Raw genomic sequence first — 21,653 nt, 5'->3', positions numbered from 1 at the left:
AGCCTGTATCCGATAGGCATCGCCATCTGTAGATGGTTTTGCCTACTAGAAGCTTATGGCTTCTTTTTGCATCATTCCCCGAGAGAGATCCAATAGAATCCCTCGCAGGGTCCCCGGAAGTCCTCGCACCGCAAAGGATAGCACTTATCGTAACAGCTGTCCTTTGCGGTTTTAAACGCAATTGTACATGCATATAGCCTTAATAAATGCTACTATTCATGCTTTAAGTGACGGGATGTATTGGATTCATAATGTGATGCATGATACATCCAGCCCATATTAAATTAAATCTATAATAATATATCTTTGATTTCACATCAGCGCAGTCTAATCCTTTATTCTTTCAGCACAGAAATGAGCTAAGAACAAACTATGACAGTGGTTCCCAAACTGTGTGCCGCGGGAGAGACGTGGAGGGGCAAATGGAAAGACATGGAGGGGGCAATGAGAGGGAGACAGAGGGGGCAATGGGAGAGACGGAGGGGGCAAAAGATAAGAATAGCACAGTTTTGCTCTGTATTTCTTCTCTTTCTTTTTAAAATATTTATTACGTTATTTTGACCGAGCTACTTAAAAAACAGGACTGTTCTGTAATTATTTTGGCTTAGGGGTGCCTTGAATAAAATGATGGAGACCCTAAGGGTGCCCCGAACGAAATCAGTATGGGCGGCGGTTCAAATCCAGACAGCGGAAGACCGGCAATGAAGATCCAGACAGGTGAGTATTTTTCTATTTACTAACCTCCCCCCCTAACCCTCCCTTAGGGGTGCCTAACCTAAAACCCCTCTAAGTGCCTAAACCTACCCCCCCTTCCCCGCAGCCTAACCCTAAGTCTCCTGGGGGGGTGTTTAACCCTAACCTCCCCCCAGGGGTGCCTAACCCTAAGTCCCCTCCGGGAGCCCCTAACCTAACCCTCCCCCCCCCCCCCCCCGTGGCTGTCTGCGCCCGGCGCCCGGCTTACCTTCGATCGGTAAGCCGGGTATTGGGCTCTCGGCGTAGGTCTAATGACAGGCGTCGGGATTTCTACACTGGTCATTAGACACTTGTCGGGATTAGACAGTTGGGATGCCGATGGTCTGCATTTAGACCGTCGGCATCCCGACTGCACCCCGCCCCGAACTGAGAAAGTTTGTGAACCACTGATCTATGACATTACTGTCAAACTCGTGAGCTACAAATTGCAACATACTCCTTTAACCTGTTTCGTGACGATACAAGACACGGCCAAATGAACTTACACAAGTCTAGTGTCTGTTTGGCAGCACATCAGGTACTGGTTGCAAATGTAATTGTGACTGACATTCTTGAAATAGTCCCCATCGTTTTATGGATGAGACACCCCCTCCTTACTCATACATTTCCTGTTAAATCATGAAATGTATACTTCTAGCCTACAAAGTGTACAACGCTCCTGCTAATGTGGGAACAACAAGCTGTGACCTGCCAGGATGGCTCCAGGCAAGTCTGACTGCTCATCTATAGATCCTTCCTAATCACACCACATCCATAAACCCTCCCAAACACTGCTACCTAGGAAAAGACACTAAACCTATTCCATTTCAGCATGGGGAGACGACAGCCACCTATTAGTCACTCTGAAGTAAAGATTATGGGCCTGATGCTGAGCTGACTGGCGGGAAGTTGTCTGTAATTGCTCCTGCATTCCGCGCAGGGACATAAATGCAAATATTTGTCAGAATGCAGATTTGTGCACATCTATAGAACCAATCCCCAGTGGCGTATCTATAATGGGTGCATTGTGTCAAGTGCACACGGGCCCCTGGATCCAGGAGGGCGCACACCCTGCACCCATGTTCTTCGATATTTACCTCTCGGAGTACTGCAATAGTCACTGGGAAAATGGTGCTGCATTGTCCACGCCATCTTTTGATAAATAGCCAGTAAAATATCCGCCACGCCATTTTCCCCAGAGACCTGCGCATGCGCAGCAGACTCCGGCACAGTGCCAGGTCTACGCACTTGCGCTCATGGCTAGAGTGGGGGGAGCCTGGACATAGACTGCACATGGGTCCCCTTCACTCTTAGGGGTATATTTAGTAAAGCGAGAGTTATTAGAAGTGGAGAAGTTGCCCATAGCAACCAATCAGATTCTAGCTATTATATTCCAGAACGTGCTAGATAAATGTTAGCTAGAATCTGATTGGTTGGCAACATCTCCACTTCTAAAAATCCGCTCTTAAATATACCCCTTAGGGCAGGATGTACTAAGGTTGCGGTGACCATTCCACCAGTCACCGCAACCTTACTAATCACATATGTACTAACATATGCGATTAGTATCGCAAAGGACAGCTCTTGCGATAAGAGCTGCCCTTTACAAAGCAGCCGATGCCTGGTGACGGGGTCTCCGTGGGACCCCGCCCCCTCCGAGCCCCGGGAGCTTCCTGCTGGTCACATGTGCAGGAAGCCCCGGGCTCCTCCTCCTCCCTGCACCCGGAAGAAGATTAGGAGGAGACGGAGGACCCAGGAAGAGCGCGGGCTGGCGACCATGGACAGCAGGTAAGTGGGGGCCAGCGCGGGGCGACGAAGCGTCGGGTGCGGGGTCTGGTAAGAAGCCCATAGGCTTCTACAGGGTAACGCCAGGTTTTTCTGGCGTTACCCTCCGCGACGAAAAAGGGTGGGCGGGGCTTAGTAAATATGGAAATGCAGTAAAAACCCCAAAAAAGGGTTTTTTACCGCATTTTTCCTTTAGTACATCCCGCCCTTAATATGACCCTGACCCAACCCCTAACTGTATGCTTGGCTTGACACTTGTCATCATTTTCAGTGCAAAATTGCACCATTCTATGCTTGATGCAGATAATACACCTTGAAACAGACTTATTTTTTCGCTTCATCAACATAACCTCCCCGATCTTTGGCTACGTGAGAATGCCCAGTTATATCCCATCAGTAGCTGGTGGAGATATGACTGAAATGCGTAGTCCTTTGTTACTGCTAGCGCTGCACATACGCTTCATTTTGGAGCATGCGTACTGTGAAAACACGACGTGCAAACAGGCGCACAATAGACTCTGCATAAGGCTCTAGCTGATAAACACACAACAAAGCCATATATACTAAAGCAAAACATTTTTTAGAAGTGATAAAAATAGTATAATATTTCAAACAGACATCTGGTGGGAATGTAATACAAATGACTCAGGTTATATCGTTCTAAAGTGTAAACTAAAGATACCCCTTAATTTATTTATTTTCGAGTACACAACTGATTCATCACTGATCAGGTTTACTTTGTTCATTGGGGGATGAGCTTAATTTACCTTTATAGTTATGACAACATACATGTATGACACCTTTTACCCCTTAATTAGCCCATATTTATATCCTACCTCTAACAAAGATGAGGCAGAGCCATTAACAAACACCAGTACAGACTGGGACTGGTGGGTTTTGAGGTGTAGCTGGACTTTCCACCCACCAGACAGTTTTTGGTTGTACTGTAGAAAACTTTGTCCATCAAATCTCATTGCGGTACCTGGCGATATATAAAACAGTTTTAGTTTTGCAAACTGAATAAACAGTATAAATGTTTATGGATTATAACAGAAATACCTTTAATAAAATATATATGGACGATCAGCATGAACAGTTTACCAGTCGAGGGGGAAGATAGATCAATCCTTCTAAAAAGTGGAGAAGTTCACAAGTGCAGAAGTTATCCATAGCAACCAATCAGCTTCTTCCTCTCATTTTATAGAATGTGATTGATAAATGCTAGCTGGAAGCTGATTGGTTGGATAGTACTTACTGAATGCACTGATTATAGTACATGAAATGTGAAGATGTCAATCTATTAAGCAGAGGAGCCAATCGTGTATACAATACTAGTGTTTTATCCTGTGACTGGCCAAAAAATGCTTATTGTACCCTGAACTTGACCAGTCTAATACTTGTTATAGAAGACTTACATTGTGATCTTTGCATACATTGACTAATGGAAATGTACTGGCAAAACAGGATGTACATTAAGGGTCTAAGATAAAATAAAAAACTAAGATGGACTCACTGTTGCATGTGCAGACTTGTCGCAGAATGTGTTGAGGCGTAATAACGCTGAGCCGGGCAGTGCTGTAAGAAGACAATACTGACGGGACCAGCTGTATTATTTCATGGCATGTACGACTTTTGCATTGTTGGTCATGGCAGGGCAGGTGAAATATCTTCTCCACATGTAACCCCATAGACTGCTCTAGCTCATGTCTTGCTGCATTTAGTTTATCAGCTATAAGCCGAGGACTTCTGAATGAGTTGGGGCCTGTCCTGGCCACCATAACAAGGTCCAGAGATGGTGAATGCTCATCCTTTTGAAGACTGGCCATCTGAATCTGTTGCCGGTCTGTTGCAAGCAGGTTCCCAAGAAACCGTTGCAAACTGCGCCAGTGGTCCCCTATGAAGTCCTCTGGAGATAAGGTCTTGAAACGCAGAACCAATGATTGCTGAAGGGCCTCTTCATTAAAACACCAAACATTAATGTTTATGGGGGCTGTTGCATAGAATGTTCCATCGCTGACTGTGACATTGAAAATGTAATGGCCCTGTTGAAGGCTCTGAAGTGCTATAACCTTGCCATCTGAAATCCCAACCGAAAAGAGACCCTTTCTCAGCTCCTCTTCAGCCAACCTGTACTTTAATTTATCATGAGGATCCTGATCTGTGGCATGGAGCTTGCCCAACACACTGCCATGGAAAGACAATTCGCTGGTGGTGATGAAGATTTCCAGCGGCAGGACAGTAGGAGAGTGTCGGCTTTGGTCAATGACCTGGATGCTGACAAATGTGGTAGAGGAAAGGTGCGGGGTGCCACTGTCTGATACCTAAACAGCATGAATTTAAAATAATTTATTAGTATTTTAGATTTTATCTAACTGTGATAGATTTTGTATGTTTTCAATCAGAATTTTAGGGTACATTTTTTTTTTTCTGCTGTGCATTTTATTGGGTCTAAAAAACAAGTGTTAACATCTCTAATGCTGGGTACACACTAGATCATATATCATTCCTACAGCCAACGAATGATATATTGTACCGAACATCTGTAAGTGTGTACACACAATATATCTGTGAACGACGTCTTTCAAAGATACAGAGCCAGGCAGATGTAATATAGCGTACAGTTATATCGTTCACATCTTATTGTGTGTACAGACAACCAACGACCGCACAATATGTTTGCCGCAGGAAACATTGAAAATGGCATTGCAACTGGGTGGGAATATTTAAATGGGTTCTTCCACCCTCACATACTGTATCATGCGACCCATTGGTAAGTGTGTATGTACAATATGGTTTTGTGCACCCTTGCCAAAATCGTAACATCGGCCGGTCAGTTGGTCGATAGTTAGATCCATCGTTCATGTTTGTACCTTTTAATAAGCTCCATTTGTAAGAGTACTATTTGCAGAATACTATACTTGTTACTTTACATGTACATTACGTTGTAACAAATGAAAAGTGGGTAGTAATAACATCAAGGTAATAACGCCAATGAACTATTTTCTTTCAGTATGAATTGCTCCAGTCATGTAAGAGTGTAGGCACCCACTCGATCCTGTTTTATCTCAAGAAAACCAGTCGAATCTGCTGATTTGGTTTTCTGGGAGTCCTAATATTTATTAGACATGATGGTACAATGGGCTTGATTCAGAGTTGTACGTATACCTGATGGTTTATACATAACTCCAATGTTTAATGTTTGGCGCATGAGCAGTATCTGTACTGCTCATGTGCCGATTACAGACTGCAATGGCGCAAAGACACCAAAGATGCAGCTGCTGTGCAAAAAGTCCATCTCTGAATAAGGCCCAAAGTCGAACAAACCTGGATGTGTGTACACCCATAAATCATTCTGTCCAATACGTCTGCTTCACGGTCTTTTTTGGCAGATGGTTTCAGGAGATGATGATCACAGCTCGAATGGTAGATTGTACTAATGTGTATGCATGTATCTGCATGTTCATCTGGACTTTCAATTGTAAATGTAATTGTAAGAAGAATCGTATCTCAAGTAAGATTGTACCTAGCTTTAGTCATGTCAACTAATTTGGTATATTTGCAGCAATCAAAAACCTAAAATCACAAGAGCAGCTACTGCTGCACATAAAGAATGAAAATAAAAAGTGAGGTACATATATAATATATATATATAGTATATATATAATAAACAAACAGTGTAGTATGAAAGAGATAGTTAGGAGCAGCTACTGCTGCATATAAAGAATGAAAATAAAATTATTGCACACCTGAGGGAAAGGAGACACCCTCAGTCTGGATTAGCACCCCTACCTTATTGGTTTAAAAGCATGGAGTCTTGTAATGAATATGCACACTGGTATTAGGCACAATTCTAGGTAAGTCCTACAAGTTTTATATACTGTAGTGCAACTTTGGTTCATTTTTGGGGCGTGGGTCCCCCTTGATTGTCTTTGTTGATCGGTTTCAGGGCACCGCATTATAACATATTTTTCCTTTATAACACATTTTAACCCTTCACTGTTTGTTTATTATATATGTGCCTCACTTTTTATTTTCATTCTTTATATGCAGCAGTAGCTGCTCCTAACTATCTCTTTCACACTGCACTTTTCTTACTATGGCGGTGCCCTGGGGCGGCTTAGCTGGGCTAGTTTGGGGGTGTCCTGCGCTCTGGATTTGAATCGTAGTATGTTAGGGACCTACCCTACAGAGGTTACTTGGATATGGTGGGTAGGCCCATACCCTTGGCCAAGATTATGCTAAAAACCTCTATTGACTGCAAAATTTTATTGCATTTATATATTATTAATAATTTGGAGTTGTGCACCTGAGATTTGTCTGTTTTTGTGCCTGCAATTAGTCTCATCAGGTAGCACCTCCCAGTATATATATATATTCAGGGTGTGCAGTCCAGAAACCTTCCCATATACCCCTTTTAATGTGCTTTATTGCACACCTGAGGGAAAGGAGACACCCTCAGTCTGGACTAGCACCCTACCTTATTGGTTTAAAAGCATGGAGTCTTGTAATGAATATGCACACTGGTATTAGGCACAATTCTAGGTAAGTCCTACAAGTTTTATATACTGTAGTGCAACTTTGGTTCATTTTTGGGGCGTGGGTCCCCCTTGATTGCCTATGTTGATCTGTTTCAGGGCACCACATTATAACACATTTTTCCTTTAAAACACATTTTAACCCTTCACTGTTTGTTTATTATATATGTGCCTCACTTCTTATTTTCATTCTTTATATGCAGCAGTAGCTGCTACTAATATCTCTTTCACACTACACTTTTCTTACTATGGCAGTGCCCTGGGGCGGCTTAACTGGGCTAGTTTGGGGGTGTCCTGTGCTCTGGATTTGAATCGTAGTATGTTAGGGACCTACCCTACAGAGGTTACTTGGATATGGTGGGTAGGCCCATACCCTTGGCCAAGATTATGCTAAAAACCTCTATTGACTGCATTTATATATTATTAATAATTTGGAGTTGTGCACCTGAGATTTGTCTGTTTTTGTGCCTGCAATTAGTCTCATCAGGTAGCACCTTCCAGTATATATATATATATATATATATATATATTCAGGGTATGCAGTCCAGTAATCTTTCCCATATACTCCATTTTCCAATTGTTGACATTAAGTTGTCGACATTTTAATCATGTTGACATCATAACTGAAGACATTGTCAATGTCGACATACTGACTTGTTAAGTGCAAGTGGGTAGAGTTTTCGTTTGGTAAATTCTGTTCTTTTCAACTTATACATAGGCTATTCTGGTGCTTTCTAATTGGGGCACCTACTCTGAATTACCTGGATCTTTAAGAGATACTTTTCTTTCAAACCTCTGCTGAGGATGGATGTCGTAGATAGGAGATCATCTTGGCTGATCTGAAACATGTTGTCGTCGTTTCCTTGTAAAATTCGGAAACTAAAGGGAGGCCCATGTCTGGAAGAATCCTTATCTGTTGCAATAAGAGTCGTCACGCTAGTTCCAGCAGGAGAACCATCCTGTTCAAGATATATGGTACGTATATTAGGATAAATTCAGAGACTATTTGTAAGTTTGGACAACACCGACCATGACGCAGTATAGTCACATAAATAGTTATACGTACCGGTAACACAAGACTGTAGTTGGTCTGTAGAAATAAGGGAGGGTTGTCATTCACATCCAGTATCTGCACGTGGACAATCACCTCACTGAAAAGAGCCGGGACACCACTGTCTGTGGCACGAACCATGAGGGAGTGTGTGGATTTCTGGTGAAGATAAGGACATTGAGATACTGTATAAAACATAACAAAAACTGTATTTACTTATTATGTGTCCCAAAACTACAGAGCCTTTTCTTACATCTGTTATTTGTTCCCTTCCTAAACTACAATAGGTAGATGGTAAATATTAATGGCATATTAATATTTAAATATTGTTGAATGACTTTACCTTGCTTCCACAAACGTGTTACTAACTCTAGTTATATAATGCTGTGCTACAATGTTTGCTGTATATTGCTCTTTTCTTCTCCTAAAGTCAACCTGTCATTAGTAATCACGTGTGAATATGCTGTCACAATAACTCAGATTTGGGTGTGGCAGGAGGCAGGTCGAGAATAACTACGTAACCTACACTGGGATACACAAGAAATGTTATGGTTGGGCATGTACAGGTTGGGAATGCCAGAGACTAGGCAAAGTGGAGACAGATACAGCTTCTAACATTGGGGTCTATTCACTAAGCCTTGGAGAGAGATAAAGTATAGCAACCAATCAGCTCCTTACTGCCATTTTTCAAGCGCAGCCTGTATGATGGCAGTTAGGAGCTGATTGGTTGGTACTTTATCTCTCCCCACTTTATCTCTCTCCAAGGCTTAGTGAATAGACCCCATTATGCCTTATGATGTGCACAGAAATAACATTAAAATGTCTTGAATATGAATAGCCCCTGTACTAAGCACAATTAAGCAAAGAAAATTTTGCTTTGGGCTTTTCAAACAAAAACTAACATTGAGTCAATAATAAAAGTTCATTTTGCAGCTTCCTATATGCCTCACTGACACTAGGATATACATAACAGTCGCATAACATTACAATCATTATGGCATTGCAATAATGATACCAAATAGGAAGTGACAAACATAATGGTTCAGACTTGTACGCTAACGCTCCTGCAGCTGCGAAAATATCCTGATACAACAGCAGCCGGGACATGTACTGAGACGCCCACCGTAACCATCACAGCTGTTCTCAACTGCTTACACATACACAGCAATGGATGCAGACCATGCAAACATCGATTCCTTTAGTGAGTCTATGGTTACTCAGAATCACCACCATAACTGAGACGCCGGAGCCCTGTTTCCTGCATACGGGATCGCAGACGCAGGATGTGACATCCACCCGGAAAGGCCGAGATTTGCCTGTGTTTTAGCTGACACTTCCCATTGCCTCCCCCAAATGCTCCCTGCCTGTCAATCACACTGCGAGTACGGTAATGTACCTTGACGCATGCGCAGTGGCAAATAAATCGCTTAATTTGCTAAATCTTCAGCATTGAAAACAACTGTGAATCAGGCCCCTGAATCAGAGCCACGCAGTATGCCGATGTTCACGGAGCTGAGTGATCTTTTGCTACTGTGCGTGCGCAAAGATCCCTAAATACTGCAGTGCATGAGCTACAAAGAAGCAATGCGGCGATCGAGTCACACGGTAACAGAAATGTCTACAGGTAAAGTGCTGGGAATTCCTGGGCTGTGACTGGGAGGTGGCTAAACAGATGCACGGAGAAGGTCCATCTTATGGGCGTGTTATACGGGTGTTGTGTGTGTGTGTGCGTACTCACATGCTCAATCGTTTACTTTGGAGGACACATTCAGATGGTAAATCTACATCTGCCATACGGCTGGTGCAAGTTTTGATGGTGCATCCGTTGGTGACATCTAAAGATGCATCAGGCGGTATAACAGCGTCTATGGACGCTGACACTGTCAGTGATTGCACATTCATATATACACATCTAAACCAGGGAAGGGCTTTGTAGAACCATTTGCAGTAAGTCACAAACAGGCAACCACCAAAAGTAGCAGCAGTGACCGTGCCTGCATCCACATCTGCCACAGGCCCAATATACCTTATGATTTTCAGTGCATACCTCACTACATTCGAAAAGGCATAAAATAAGCATGACCTGCATCCATTCACACTATGCAAAATATTTCAAAGCCACACCCCCTGGCTACGCCGCTGTCCAAAAATCCACGATTCTTCCGTCCAAAACTGTGGACTGGTCCTCAAACAAACTGTGTCTATTGGGAGGTAGATCTTGGATAAATACTGTTCAACTAATTGCTGCCTGAAACATTAGCAACCATGGAAAACCAAGTTTAAGTCTTTGGCTGTTTGATATTTAAATCATGTGTATTGCAATGACATATAGGGGTTTATGTACTAGGCCTCGGAGAGAGAGAGAACGTACCAACCATTCAGCTCCTGTCATTTTCCAAACACAGCCTGTAACATGACAGTTAGGAGAAGATTGGTTGGTACTTTACCTCCATCCACTTTATCTCTTTCCAATGCTTAGTACATAGACCCTATAGTACCTATAATATGTTCTTGTATGCCTGATTCTGTTCTTGTATTGAAGCATGTAAAATCGATGATGATCTCTGCACGGAACAGCACGCTTTATTGTGGTACAATGTGCTATATAAAATCAGCATAGCATGCTAAGAGTAAATTAAGCAGAACAGAATATATTTTCAAAGCCCAAGAATTGCATAATATTATGAACTGAGTTCTAAAAATAACCTATAGAACAGACATGGACATGCCCTGCAAGAGGCTGTGGTATTTCCCTTTATGAAACTTGTAGGCTTCCAACGATACTGAACCTGGTTCAGCCACAATCTGGTCCTGGATGCTTCCTTACCTGCTCTCTGTCCAGTCGACTCAGAACTCTCAAGTCTCCTCGCTCGGGGTGTATTGAGAAGTGACCAAGAGGGTCCCCACCCACTATACGAAAAGTGACCTTGTTGTTTTTTGGTCCATCTAGATCAACAGCAGAAACCTACAGGAGGTAACCAAAGAAAAGGATGGAATGAGTAACATCTCTGGGTAACGTGGATCACCGGAGTACAGCCCTAGTTGGGTAGAGAGAGTGCTGTTGATATTTTAGTCATTTTAAAAAATAGATTTTCTACATAGAGGGTTTCTAAGCCCAGAAAACTCTATGAAGGCTCTAAAAGATGGTCCACTTTTTTAGTTGTTCCTATTCAAATCAAAATACAGAAATCTCAAAAGATAAATGAAACATACACTGGATCCAAGGAATATTATGACTTAATAGTTGTAGAGCTTGGAAGCCAGGGGAGATGCTCTCTGTTTCCTACTCTAGTGTCTGCTAACCCCACTTTCCCCTTCAATAAGTAAATTGATGAAGGATCCCCATTACAGTTCCTCACCAGTAAAACCAGGTCTCCCACCACTGCATCTTCTCTGATTTCTTCCTTGTACTCCTCCTGGCTGAAGATAGGCCTGTGGTCATTTACATCTGTGACATTGATGACAACAACAGTGACATCACTCAGGGGAGGAGAGCCCCCTCGTGTGCCTTCTATTGAGAGGTAATACTGATGCTGGGTTTCAAAGTCCAGATTCCCATTCAAGTATAACATACCTGCAGAAGAAATCAAAATTAGTCAGTTTAAAAAATATGAGATATGGTAAGAACTTACCTTTGTTATCTCTATTTCTACGAAGTCCATAGGGTTCCACAGGATACCTTGGGGTATAGGTGATGACGTCAGGCATCGGGCACCATAGAGTTAAGTTTTCAGCCTCCCAGGATGCACTAGGGTCCCCCTCCTATACCCTGCCCCCGAGCCAAGGCATCTCAGTTACGTACCAAGCCATAGGCCGGAGGAGGAGAAGGAAAAGAGAGAAAAAAGATCTGGACACACACAAGAATCACATTCTCACCAGAGGGAGAGGGAAAAACCGGTGACCAGAGCAAAGCCCATCTGCAGCACAGGTGTGACAGGGCGGGAGTCCTGTGGAACCCTATGGACTTCGTAGAAATAGAGATAACAAAGGTAAGTTCTTACCATATCTCATATTTTGTACTTTAGGGTCCATAGGGTATCCACAGGATACCTTGGGGATGTCCCAAAGCAGTATCCTTCAAGGGTGGGGACGCTCCTGTGCTGAAAGAAGAATCCGCCGCCCGAAGGAGGCATCCTGAGAGGCAAAGGTGTCAAACGCGTAATACCTCACAAAGGTATGGACAGAGGACCACGTGGCAGCCTTGCAGATCTGGACTGCAGAGGCACCACGTCGAGCTGCCCACGAAGGACCCACAGACCTAGTGGAATGAGCCCTCACAGAGGATGGAACCGGCAGGCCTTCATGAAGATAAGCTTCTGAAATTGCCATACGGATCCAACCTGCCAAAGTTTGCTTTGAAGCAGGCCAACCCTTTTTACGGAAGCCATAGAGGACAAACAAGGCGTCCGATTTCCTAAACGAAGAAGTGCGGTCAACATAAATCCTTAAGGCCCACACAACGTCCAAAGTGGCCTCACCCACTGAAAGGTCAGGTGAGTTAAAAGCCGGCACAACGATTTCCTCGTTGATATGAAAACAGGAAACAACTTTGGGAAGAAAATCAGGACGAGTGTGCAGCACCGCCCTGTTCCCATGAAAAATCAAGAAAGGGGGTCTACAAGAGAGAGCCCCTAAATCAGAAACACGTCTGGCCGAAGCGATGGCCAAAAGGAAAATTGTTTTAGCTGTCAGCCATTTAAGATCCACTGGGCCCAGTGGTTCAAACGGCGGTCCCTGGAGAGCTCTCAGGACCACAGCCAAATCCCAAGGCGCCACCTGTGGAACAAATGGCGGCTGAATTCGAAGAACACCTTGCATAAAGGTGTGCACATCAGGGATTGTAGCAATCCTACGATGGAACCAGACAGGGCAGAAACCTGCGCCTTCAAAGAAGCAAGGCGAAGCCCATGGTCTAGTCCCGCCTGTAGGAAGGCTAGCACTCTAGACAGACGGAACTCCCGAGGTGCATAACCTCTCGGTCGACACCACTGGAAGAACGTATGCCACACACGATGGTATATTCTTGCAGAAGACAGTTTCTGAGCTCTTAGCATAGTTCGTACTACAGAGCTGGAAAACCCCCTGAACCTTAACATGACCGTCTCAACAGCTACGCCATCAAAGACAGCCGAGTCAGGTCTGGGTGAAGACAAGGAACCTGTGACAGTAGGTCCGGTCGTAGCGGCAACTGCAGAGGAATGTCCACGGACAGACCCTGAAGGTCTGAGAACCAGTGCCATCTGGGCCATGCGGGAGCTATCAACAGGAGCGTCCCTCCTTCCTGTTTGAATTTCCGGATTACCCGTGGAAGAAGGGAAAATGGAGGAAAGAGATAAGCAAACCGGAACGTCCACTGGACGGACAGAGCATCCCACGAGAGACGCCTTTTTGTCTCTTGTGCGAGACCCGTACACCGGCAACTTGTTGTTGTGCCGTGACGCCATGAGGTCGATCTCTGGAAGACCCCACCTGTCCACCAGAAGTTGAAAGACGTCCTGGTGCAGAGACCATTCCCCCGGATGAACGTCGTGGCAACTGAGAAAGCCGGCCTCCCAGTTGAGGACTCCCGGGATGAATACCGCTGATATGGCCGGGAGATTGCGCTCCGCCCAGATCAGGATGCGGGACACCTCTACGAGTGCCGCCCGGCTTCGGGTTCCTCCTTGCCGATTTATGCAGGCCACGGTGGTGGCATTGTCCGATTGGACCTGCACGGGATGACCCTGGAGAACCCGATGGGCCTGCTGGAGAGCATTGAAAACGGCGCAGAGTTCCAAGATGTTTATCGGAAGCTCCTTTTCCGCCTGAGTCCATCTGCCCTGGAACAAGTGTGGACCCGTGACCGCTCCCCAGCCCCGAAGACTGGCGTCCGTTGTCAATAGGACCCAGTTCGCCACCCAAAACGGACGACCCTTGTTGAGATGGGTCGTCTGCAACCACCAGGCAAGGGACAGGCTAACCTCCGGAGTGAGCACCATTGTCTGGGATTTGAGACTCTGAGGCAGTCCATTCCATTTGGACAGGATCAATTGTTGCAGAGGTCTGGAGTGAAACTGGGCATGTTCCACCATGTCGAATACGGACACCATGGAGCCCAGTAACCTCATTGCCGAGTGAAGAGACACACGGCGACTCTGCAGACAACTGCGCACCCTCAACTGCAAGGCAGAGATCTTTTCCCCCGTCACAAAGATCCTCTGCTGACTGGAGTCCAACAAGGCTCTGAGGTGCAGAATCCTCTGAGACGGGATCAGGGTGGACTTTTGCCAGTTTATTAACCAGCCGTGCCGTTGCAGTACTGCAATCGTCAGATCCAAATGGTGTAGAAGAACAGTTCCATGGCTTTGTTCCGGTTGAAGGAAGACCCGTGGTGAAGAATTGGGAGGGGGTCTGTGCCGAAAGGAGAGGGCATACTCGTGAAAAACCACCTCATGAACCCAACTGTCTGTCGTGGTTACCGACCAACACTGGGCGAACGGTAGCAGGTGGCCTCCCACTTTGGGATCCCCCAAAGGGAGGCCCAGACTGTCAGGCCGCAGGTTTGTCATCAGACTTAGGGGCCGGACATCTGGTACTCCAGGCCTGCTTCCGGGGCTTGGCCGATTTCTTGGGGCCAGCCTGTCGGGGAAAGGACTGTGCTTTAGGCCTACCCTGGGCCCTGTAAGGCCGAAAGGACGACGTACCTGAACTGGAAGGAACAGCAGCAGACAGGAGACATGCCGATTTGGCTGCCGCCAGCGTGGCTACAATTTTGTCTAGATCCGGACCAAATAGGATTTCTCCATTAAAAGGCAAAGCTTCCAAGCCCTTTTTGGAAACAGCGTCCGCCTTCCAAGATCGCAACCATAAGGTGCGATGAGCCGCCACAGCTGCCGAAGAAATCCAAGAAGTCAGGGTACTGATATCTAAAGCCACTTCATTAATGTAAGTGGCCGAATCCCGGAGATTGCCTATCAACTCGGTCTGTTCAGCCGAACAGTCGGAATCTAAAGACGCCTCTAAACTATCTGCCCAGCGCTCCATAGCTCTGGCTACCCAACAAATGGCCATAGCCGGCCTGGCTGTCCCCCCCGCGAGGGAATAAACAGACTTTAGGCAGATTTCCACCTTACGGTCCACGGCATCCTTTAAGGAGGACATGGAGGGCATGGGCAACGTGGCACTTCGGACCAGGCGTGTCACATGGGAATCCACCTGTGGCGGGGATTCCCACTTAGCAAAATAATTGTCCGCAAACGGATAAGCCACTGCTAAACGTCTTTGAGGCTGATACCGTTTGCCAAGATGTTTCCACGCCTCCTCTAAGTGGTCCACCAATTGACCCGAAAGAGGAAACACTGTGGAGTCACCCATAACATCTTTGAAAAAGGCATATTTGGATTTTGATACCGGAGGTTCATCATCCTCAATAACTAAAGCAGTGCGGACTGCACGAATAAGGCCAGGTATATAAACCTTAGACTTAGCCTCCGACTCTTTAGTACGGAGAGGTTCTTGGTCCGAAAGATCCAGAATCTCCCCATCATCGGTCGTCCCCTCGTCATCCTCATAAGGAGTGGACAGAGACGCCACCGGCCGCTTATGAGGCCGCAACGCAGACTCCCCTTGTAACACGTCTGACAAATGCTGCACAGAACTTGTCAGAGAATTAACCCACGCAGGCTCCTGAGAGACCTGAGGAGGGGAAATAGGGAGACTATGGGGTACCAACAGTTGTCTCGGGAACCCATGCATGGGTGACGACACCACTGACTGCTGGGACAATACCATCTGAGGGAACACAGGTTGCGGAGCTAACTGGCCCACTAGGGTTGTAAGCGCTTTAGCGAAACAAGCCCAGGGCGGCTCCTGAACCGGAGCCGTGACAGTAATTGGCCGCGTCAATAAAAAACACTGCCGACATAGTCCCTCCGCGCTACCCTCCCCCTCCGCTATAGGTACCTTACACGTAGTACACAGAAGCTGGAGAGGAAAATCACTCTCAGACATGCTGGCAAGTATGTGACCCCTCTCACTGATACGCATTAGTATAGTGGGAGAACCGCCCTGCAATCACCGCACCGCAAGGGCTTTAGCAGAAGAAGAGCAGGGACAGTGAAAAGGCTGACAGTAGAAAGTGAAAGTACAAGCTGCAGATGCTAGCAGCAGTCACATACAATACAAAGAAATCAATCCCTGCACTATCAGCACTGATCCTCAACTACGCAGACACAGGGCCTGGTAGGACTCAGCGCTGCATACACAGACCTGTTCCAACGGAGGAGAGGTATGCCGGGGGACCCAGACCACGATGCCACCAATCAGCAGCGTTCACCGTGCTTCAGGAAAGATGGCCACCGAGGAGCAGAGAGGAGGCCGGCCTGGGGGAGGAGCGCTGCCACAAGGCCAATCGGCAAGTACAGAGAGGCTGTGTGCAGCGGGGGAGGCGCCGGCTGTGTACAGGGAAGGCTCGCTCCCCAGGCATGCAATTAACCCCTGGGACGCCGCAGCGCTGCCGCTCAGCTGCGGTCCGCTGTGCCAGGGGGGTAGTGGAAGCGCAGGTCCGTAACCTGGCTCCACGCTGCAGCCAGTCCCCAGGGAGCCCCCTGCCTGGAGAGTCCGGACCATGTTCCAGCGGGGACCCACCGCGGGACCCCGCTGCTTACCTGCTGTCCCCCTTAAATCCGGCCATGGTCCCAAACATCTGGGGTCACCGCTAGCTGTGACCCCAGATGCCTACCAGCATCCCCGGATCAGTACCGGCGGGGGTGTAGGGAAGACAGCATGGACGTCAAGAATGACTGTCCATACTGTACTACCAGATGTGTAGCCACAGCTGCCTTGTAGAAAACTTCAGGGGCTATCCTTAGCCCCCCTCTAAACAGGTGCATCCGACTCTGAGCCGGGCACCAACGAAACTGAGATGCCTTGGCTCGGGGGCGGGGTATAGGAGGGGGACCCTAGTGCATCCTGGGAGGCTGAAAGCTTAACTTTATGGTGCCCGATGCCTGACGTCATCACCTATACCCCAAGGTATCCTGTGGATACCCTATGGACCCTGAAGTAGAAAGATACAAATAAATAATAATAAAAAACATGGATAGAATACCCAAACCCGGACCTATTTCTTTCTGAATAGCTTGGGTCTTGGAATGTTAGATGATACAATAGGTCGTTACTACAGTACTACAGTGGACTTCAAAAAAGCCCCTTCCCTATTTATTGCGTTGCTACAAGCAATGCATTGGGGTATGAGTACTGTCCTTTTTTTAGCTTTTCTTTTTTCACAAGTCCTATCTTTAACTGCAAGGACACAACAAGATATTTCAAATTATTTATAGTAAATTTTAAAACAATGTAAATATAACACATAGAGTGCAGGTTTTTAGAAGTAGAGATATTGTCCATAGCAACCAATCAGATTTTACTTAACACTTATCTAGCACCTTCTAGAAGATAATAGCTAGATACTCCATAGAGTCTATTATGGTTTTTTGTACTTTTTTTTTTCTAAAGCTTTTTGTAGCCTTTCTCCTAGTCTGATGTCATACTATCCAGGTAAGTTTGTTTTGCAGTGTGTTGTGTTATATGTGAATCTTAAGAAGCATGATACATGTGGAAAACAGATGCCCATATTTTTGTTTAGTGTGCACACCAATTATAATGAGTTAAACACTTTTTCCTGAAAGTTCTAATTTTTTTATCTATTTTTCTAAAGTTAACACTTGCAGAGTAAACACTGTATTACTGCTATATATCAGTATATACAAGGAAGTAGAGATGTGCTGGTTCGATTCCCAGAGAACTGACAACAACCGAATTTAGGGGTTCCAAGTCGAACAGAGTCTGAGTTCGGAATCACTTTGGGGTCCCGATTCGTGCTAAGTCCTGACTCAGTTTTGCGGTCAGCTCAGAACCCCGTTTTAAAAATCGAACTCGGGGTTTGGATTGCATGTAAAGAGGTTGAACTTTCGTGATTTTTTTTTATTTTTATTTATTTTTTAAACCAGAACCAAAACCAATACACTTGAGGGTGGTTTTGCAAAACCAAAACATGTAGATGAATTCAGATCCAAAATCAAAATCAGATCACAGGGGTCAGCACTCATCTCTACAAGGAAGAGATCTACTACGCACTGATACATTGTTGAGCTATTGTTCCTGCATTACACTATACCCTCTCAACATAAAGATGAAAGTCCAAAAGATATGATGATTTATTTACTGACAATAATTTTCCCATCTTCTTCTTATCAATCTCTCCCTTTAAATAAAACAATCACTATACCTGTATTGTGTAAACGAAATATCCCATTTTCATTCCCATTCAAGATTTCATACTTGATTTTGATATCATGCTCAATGTCTTTCGTCATCTCTAATAGATTCAAGAGCTCCGACCCTATTGGCTGGTCTTCTGGCACCAGTATATTTTTTTCAGAGTGCCCAAATACTTCCAGGTAATAACTCAGAGACACTACTGATACTGTAATGGGTACACATGTTGAAAGTGGATGAGGTAAGCCGCGATCTGTGGCACAGGCAACTAGATCAATAGTTTTATCTTCCATATCTTCTAGAGGTTTGTCAAGACGAACTACTCCAGTATTTCCCTCAACCGAAAAAAGTCCATTGGCAGAGTTCAAGAGAGAATACAGAACCTCAGCATTCAAACCTAAAACGTAAAGTACAAAATAAACATTTAAAAACAGTTGTCACCTTAACATTTGTTTAACAGTATCCAAAGATGATCTCCAACAACATTTGCGCACTTGCCAGTGCATCAACATATAAAGACAGTTGAACTCTAGAAAGTTAATTTATGTAAACTATATAATCAAGTTTATAACTATATAATCAAGTTTAGTAACTAGACCAGTTTTAATCAATTTACAATGTTAAATTATGTAAATCATGTTTATTAAGCATCGATTTACTATATTTATGATTAATTCATTAAGGTCATCATGTACTTTCTTTTTGAGTTTCAAATACGATGACTGCAAGGGCAAGTGCAGGAGTTTAAAAGAGGGGAATGGAAATACAGAAACCACAGTAGAATAGAAACAATTTCACATTTTAATTTTTTCAACTGTTTTTGCATCTTACTTGACTTTGCTGCACTGCTAATTAACTTGGTACTATGTAATGAGCATATGTTCCCTATACTGCAGAAGTTACCATTTTGTGGGCCAAACCAATATGTAGGATAACACAATCCTTATATATTATTCATAATAATAATAATAATAATAAAATAATACTGTATTGTAATATTGGCAACAATTGTGCAGCGTCATTTGAGTTTACAGTATAAATTCCATAGGGTGGGGCATGCGAGCAATGCCCTTGCCCAGGGCGTAGAGCACTTGGAGCGGCACAGTTGCTGCCTGGCCCCTGCATTTGGCTATCGCTAGCTGTAGGGTGCCACTCCGGGCATTGCTGTACCTCCCTGTGCTGACAGCCCAGCCCCCCTTAATGTGAAGTGATAATGTCACGTGTCCAGGGGGCGGTGCTGTACTGCTCTGGCACTGACATTAGGGACTGTTTTAGTCAACAGCCAATTAACATATATGTTTTTGGAGTGTGAAGAAACCAAAGTGCCCAGAGAAACCCCACGAAACCCCAAAGAGAACATACACATTCTACACACATAAGGCTCCGGTCAGTAATCCAAAGCGTCTGCATTCACTTTGTGTCGGCGACTAGAGAAGTTTATCACTACCTTCATCAGGGTCTCTAGCATTGACCACAGCAACAGGGGTCTTCACGGTAGTATTATCAAACACGGTCACAGAGTAGTGATCCATGGAAAATACGGGTTCATTATCATTAACATCTTCCAGATACAAGGCAATGTCCACTTGGCAGGACAATCCCCCTCCATCTGTGGCTTTTGCTAGCAGGTGGTAAGATGCTTTCTGCTCTCTGTCCAAAGGTGCCAACGCCGTGAGTTCTCCTGTGTAACAAGATATAATATTAAACGCTTAGATCAACATGATAATATAGCGTGTCCACAACAGCCAGAATGTAATCACATTTAAGTAATCCTATTTCACACCATGATATCTCATTTCTGACGAATGAGTTGCACTGGACGAGACACGTCCTAGATCTGCTCAACTCCCTATATCAATTAGTGCAAACATCTGCTCTCCTGCAAAATCTGACTTTACTGCAACTCTACCCCATAATACATTGTATAGCTTATTTACTAAACATGGTTGAATCATTTTTGCCCACCAGTGGTAATGCTGGACTGCCGGTAAGGAACCCCCAATCTTCTGAGCTTGTGTGTGGCACCAGCGGATGTGCAGTGAAGCCCCATACATTCTCAGGAGAGCAGAGCGGTGGCCTCCCAAGCCGGTGGACCAGCATTTCCAAATTTTGCTATAGGAGTCAGATTGAGTGTTACTTATGTTCAGCTATACAAAAGATAAGCTGAACAAGCACTGGGCCTGTTTCAGTGACGGTCACAATGCCGATGTATTCTCAAATGGCCGATTTTATTTTCAACTGCGTATGCTTATAAGTCACACTGCGCATGTGCCGCAATGGTCCTGTGACATTGAGGACTTATTCGCAAAGTGATTGACAGGCAGGGACCGTTTGTGGGTGATGACTCAAAAACTGGTGTGCCGCCACCGTTTTCAGGGTGTGTCCCACCCAGCAACTGAGATCCCTTACGCAGTTGCAAAGGCTCCGGTGTCTCAATTCTGGCAGCCATTCTGAGTAACCACAGGGTTCGATGATCGACCGATGTATGCCAGATGGTTACTTCTTCGTACGCAGGTGGCGGATCTGAGACGCCGCCGGTATCCCGTCGGCTGCAATATTTGCATATTTTCGCACATCCACTGCAATAGCTATTGAGACCATTTCTGAATCCCACTGACCGACTTACAAAATGTACTGTGTCATACAATAAGTGTTTTGGATAGTAAATGTAATCTATTGTAGAACATGCAGTAATAATCATTAGTGTGAATACTGGGAGAACTCACCAGTATATGGATCCAGTCGGAATTGGTCATCTCCTACTCCATAAAGTGCATACGAGATCTGTGCATTACTACCAATGTCAGGGTCCTTGGCTGATATCTTGAGGATAAAGAGGCCAGCAGGGGCGTCCTCGGCAACCGTTGCTGTGTAAGGCATCTGATAAAGAGGAATAATCACAGATTTTTTCATTCTGCATTGCAGCAATTCATCCGTAGCAAGAATGTGAAATCTCCAACAAAGCTGAATAAGAGTGACTGTTTAGGAATGCTGCTGCTATTTCTGATGAGTGGGGACTATCTGTCTCCTTCTCACAAAAGGGTCAATGTATCAAGCGGTGAAAACTCCTATTTTCTGCTTTTTCGCAGAAAAAAGATGTTATCATTACTTCTCCGTATGTATTAAAAGGCAGTCCAGGAAGAAATCAGAGATTTCCCCAATGGCACCATTTTTCTCTTTATAATGGCGCCATAGCTTGAAGCGCAATTACTTTTTATCGTTTGCAACATAACACATGATGCCATCTGAGGATGGCGTTTTGCTTACATACTAAGCCAATGCCACAGCAAGGC

The 21,653-nt window shown here is 45.0% G+C and overlaps 1 protein-coding gene across 1 annotated transcript in view; it reads right to left on the bottom strand.

Moving 5' to 3' along the window:
• FAT2 (FAT atypical cadherin 2) overlaps positions 1–21,653 on the bottom strand; it is a 95,804-nt gene that overhangs the window by 12,935 nt on the left and 61,216 nt on the right. Inside the window, exons 11-19 of the mRNA XM_088447182.1 lie at positions 21,087–21,240; positions 19,808–20,041; positions 18,371–18,757; positions 11,463–11,677; positions 10,931–11,068; positions 8,119–8,262; positions 7,814–8,011; positions 4,031–4,838; positions 3,354–3,499 (exon numbers count right to left, since the gene is read on the bottom strand). Of these exons, the coding sequence (XP_088303308.1) occupies positions 3,354–3,499; positions 4,031–4,838; positions 7,814–8,011; positions 8,119–8,262; positions 10,931–11,068; positions 11,463–11,677; positions 18,371–18,757; positions 19,808–20,041; positions 21,087–21,240 (2,424 nt within the window). The remainder of the gene's footprint in view (positions 1–3,353; positions 3,500–4,030; positions 4,839–7,813; positions 8,012–8,118; positions 8,263–10,930; positions 11,069–11,462; positions 11,678–18,370; positions 18,758–19,807; positions 20,042–21,086; positions 21,241–21,653) is intronic.

Source organism: Taudactylus pleione, unplaced genomic scaffold (genome assembly GCF_031769625.1).
Source record: "Taudactylus pleione unplaced genomic scaffold, aTauple2 ptg000422l, whole genome shotgun sequence".
In the NCBI taxonomy this organism is placed as follows: domain Eukaryota; kingdom Metazoa; phylum Chordata; class Amphibia; order Anura; family Myobatrachidae; genus Taudactylus; species Taudactylus pleione.
The sequence above is the reverse complement of the archived record's forward strand: the minus strand, read 5'-3'. Positions and strand labels throughout refer to the sequence as shown.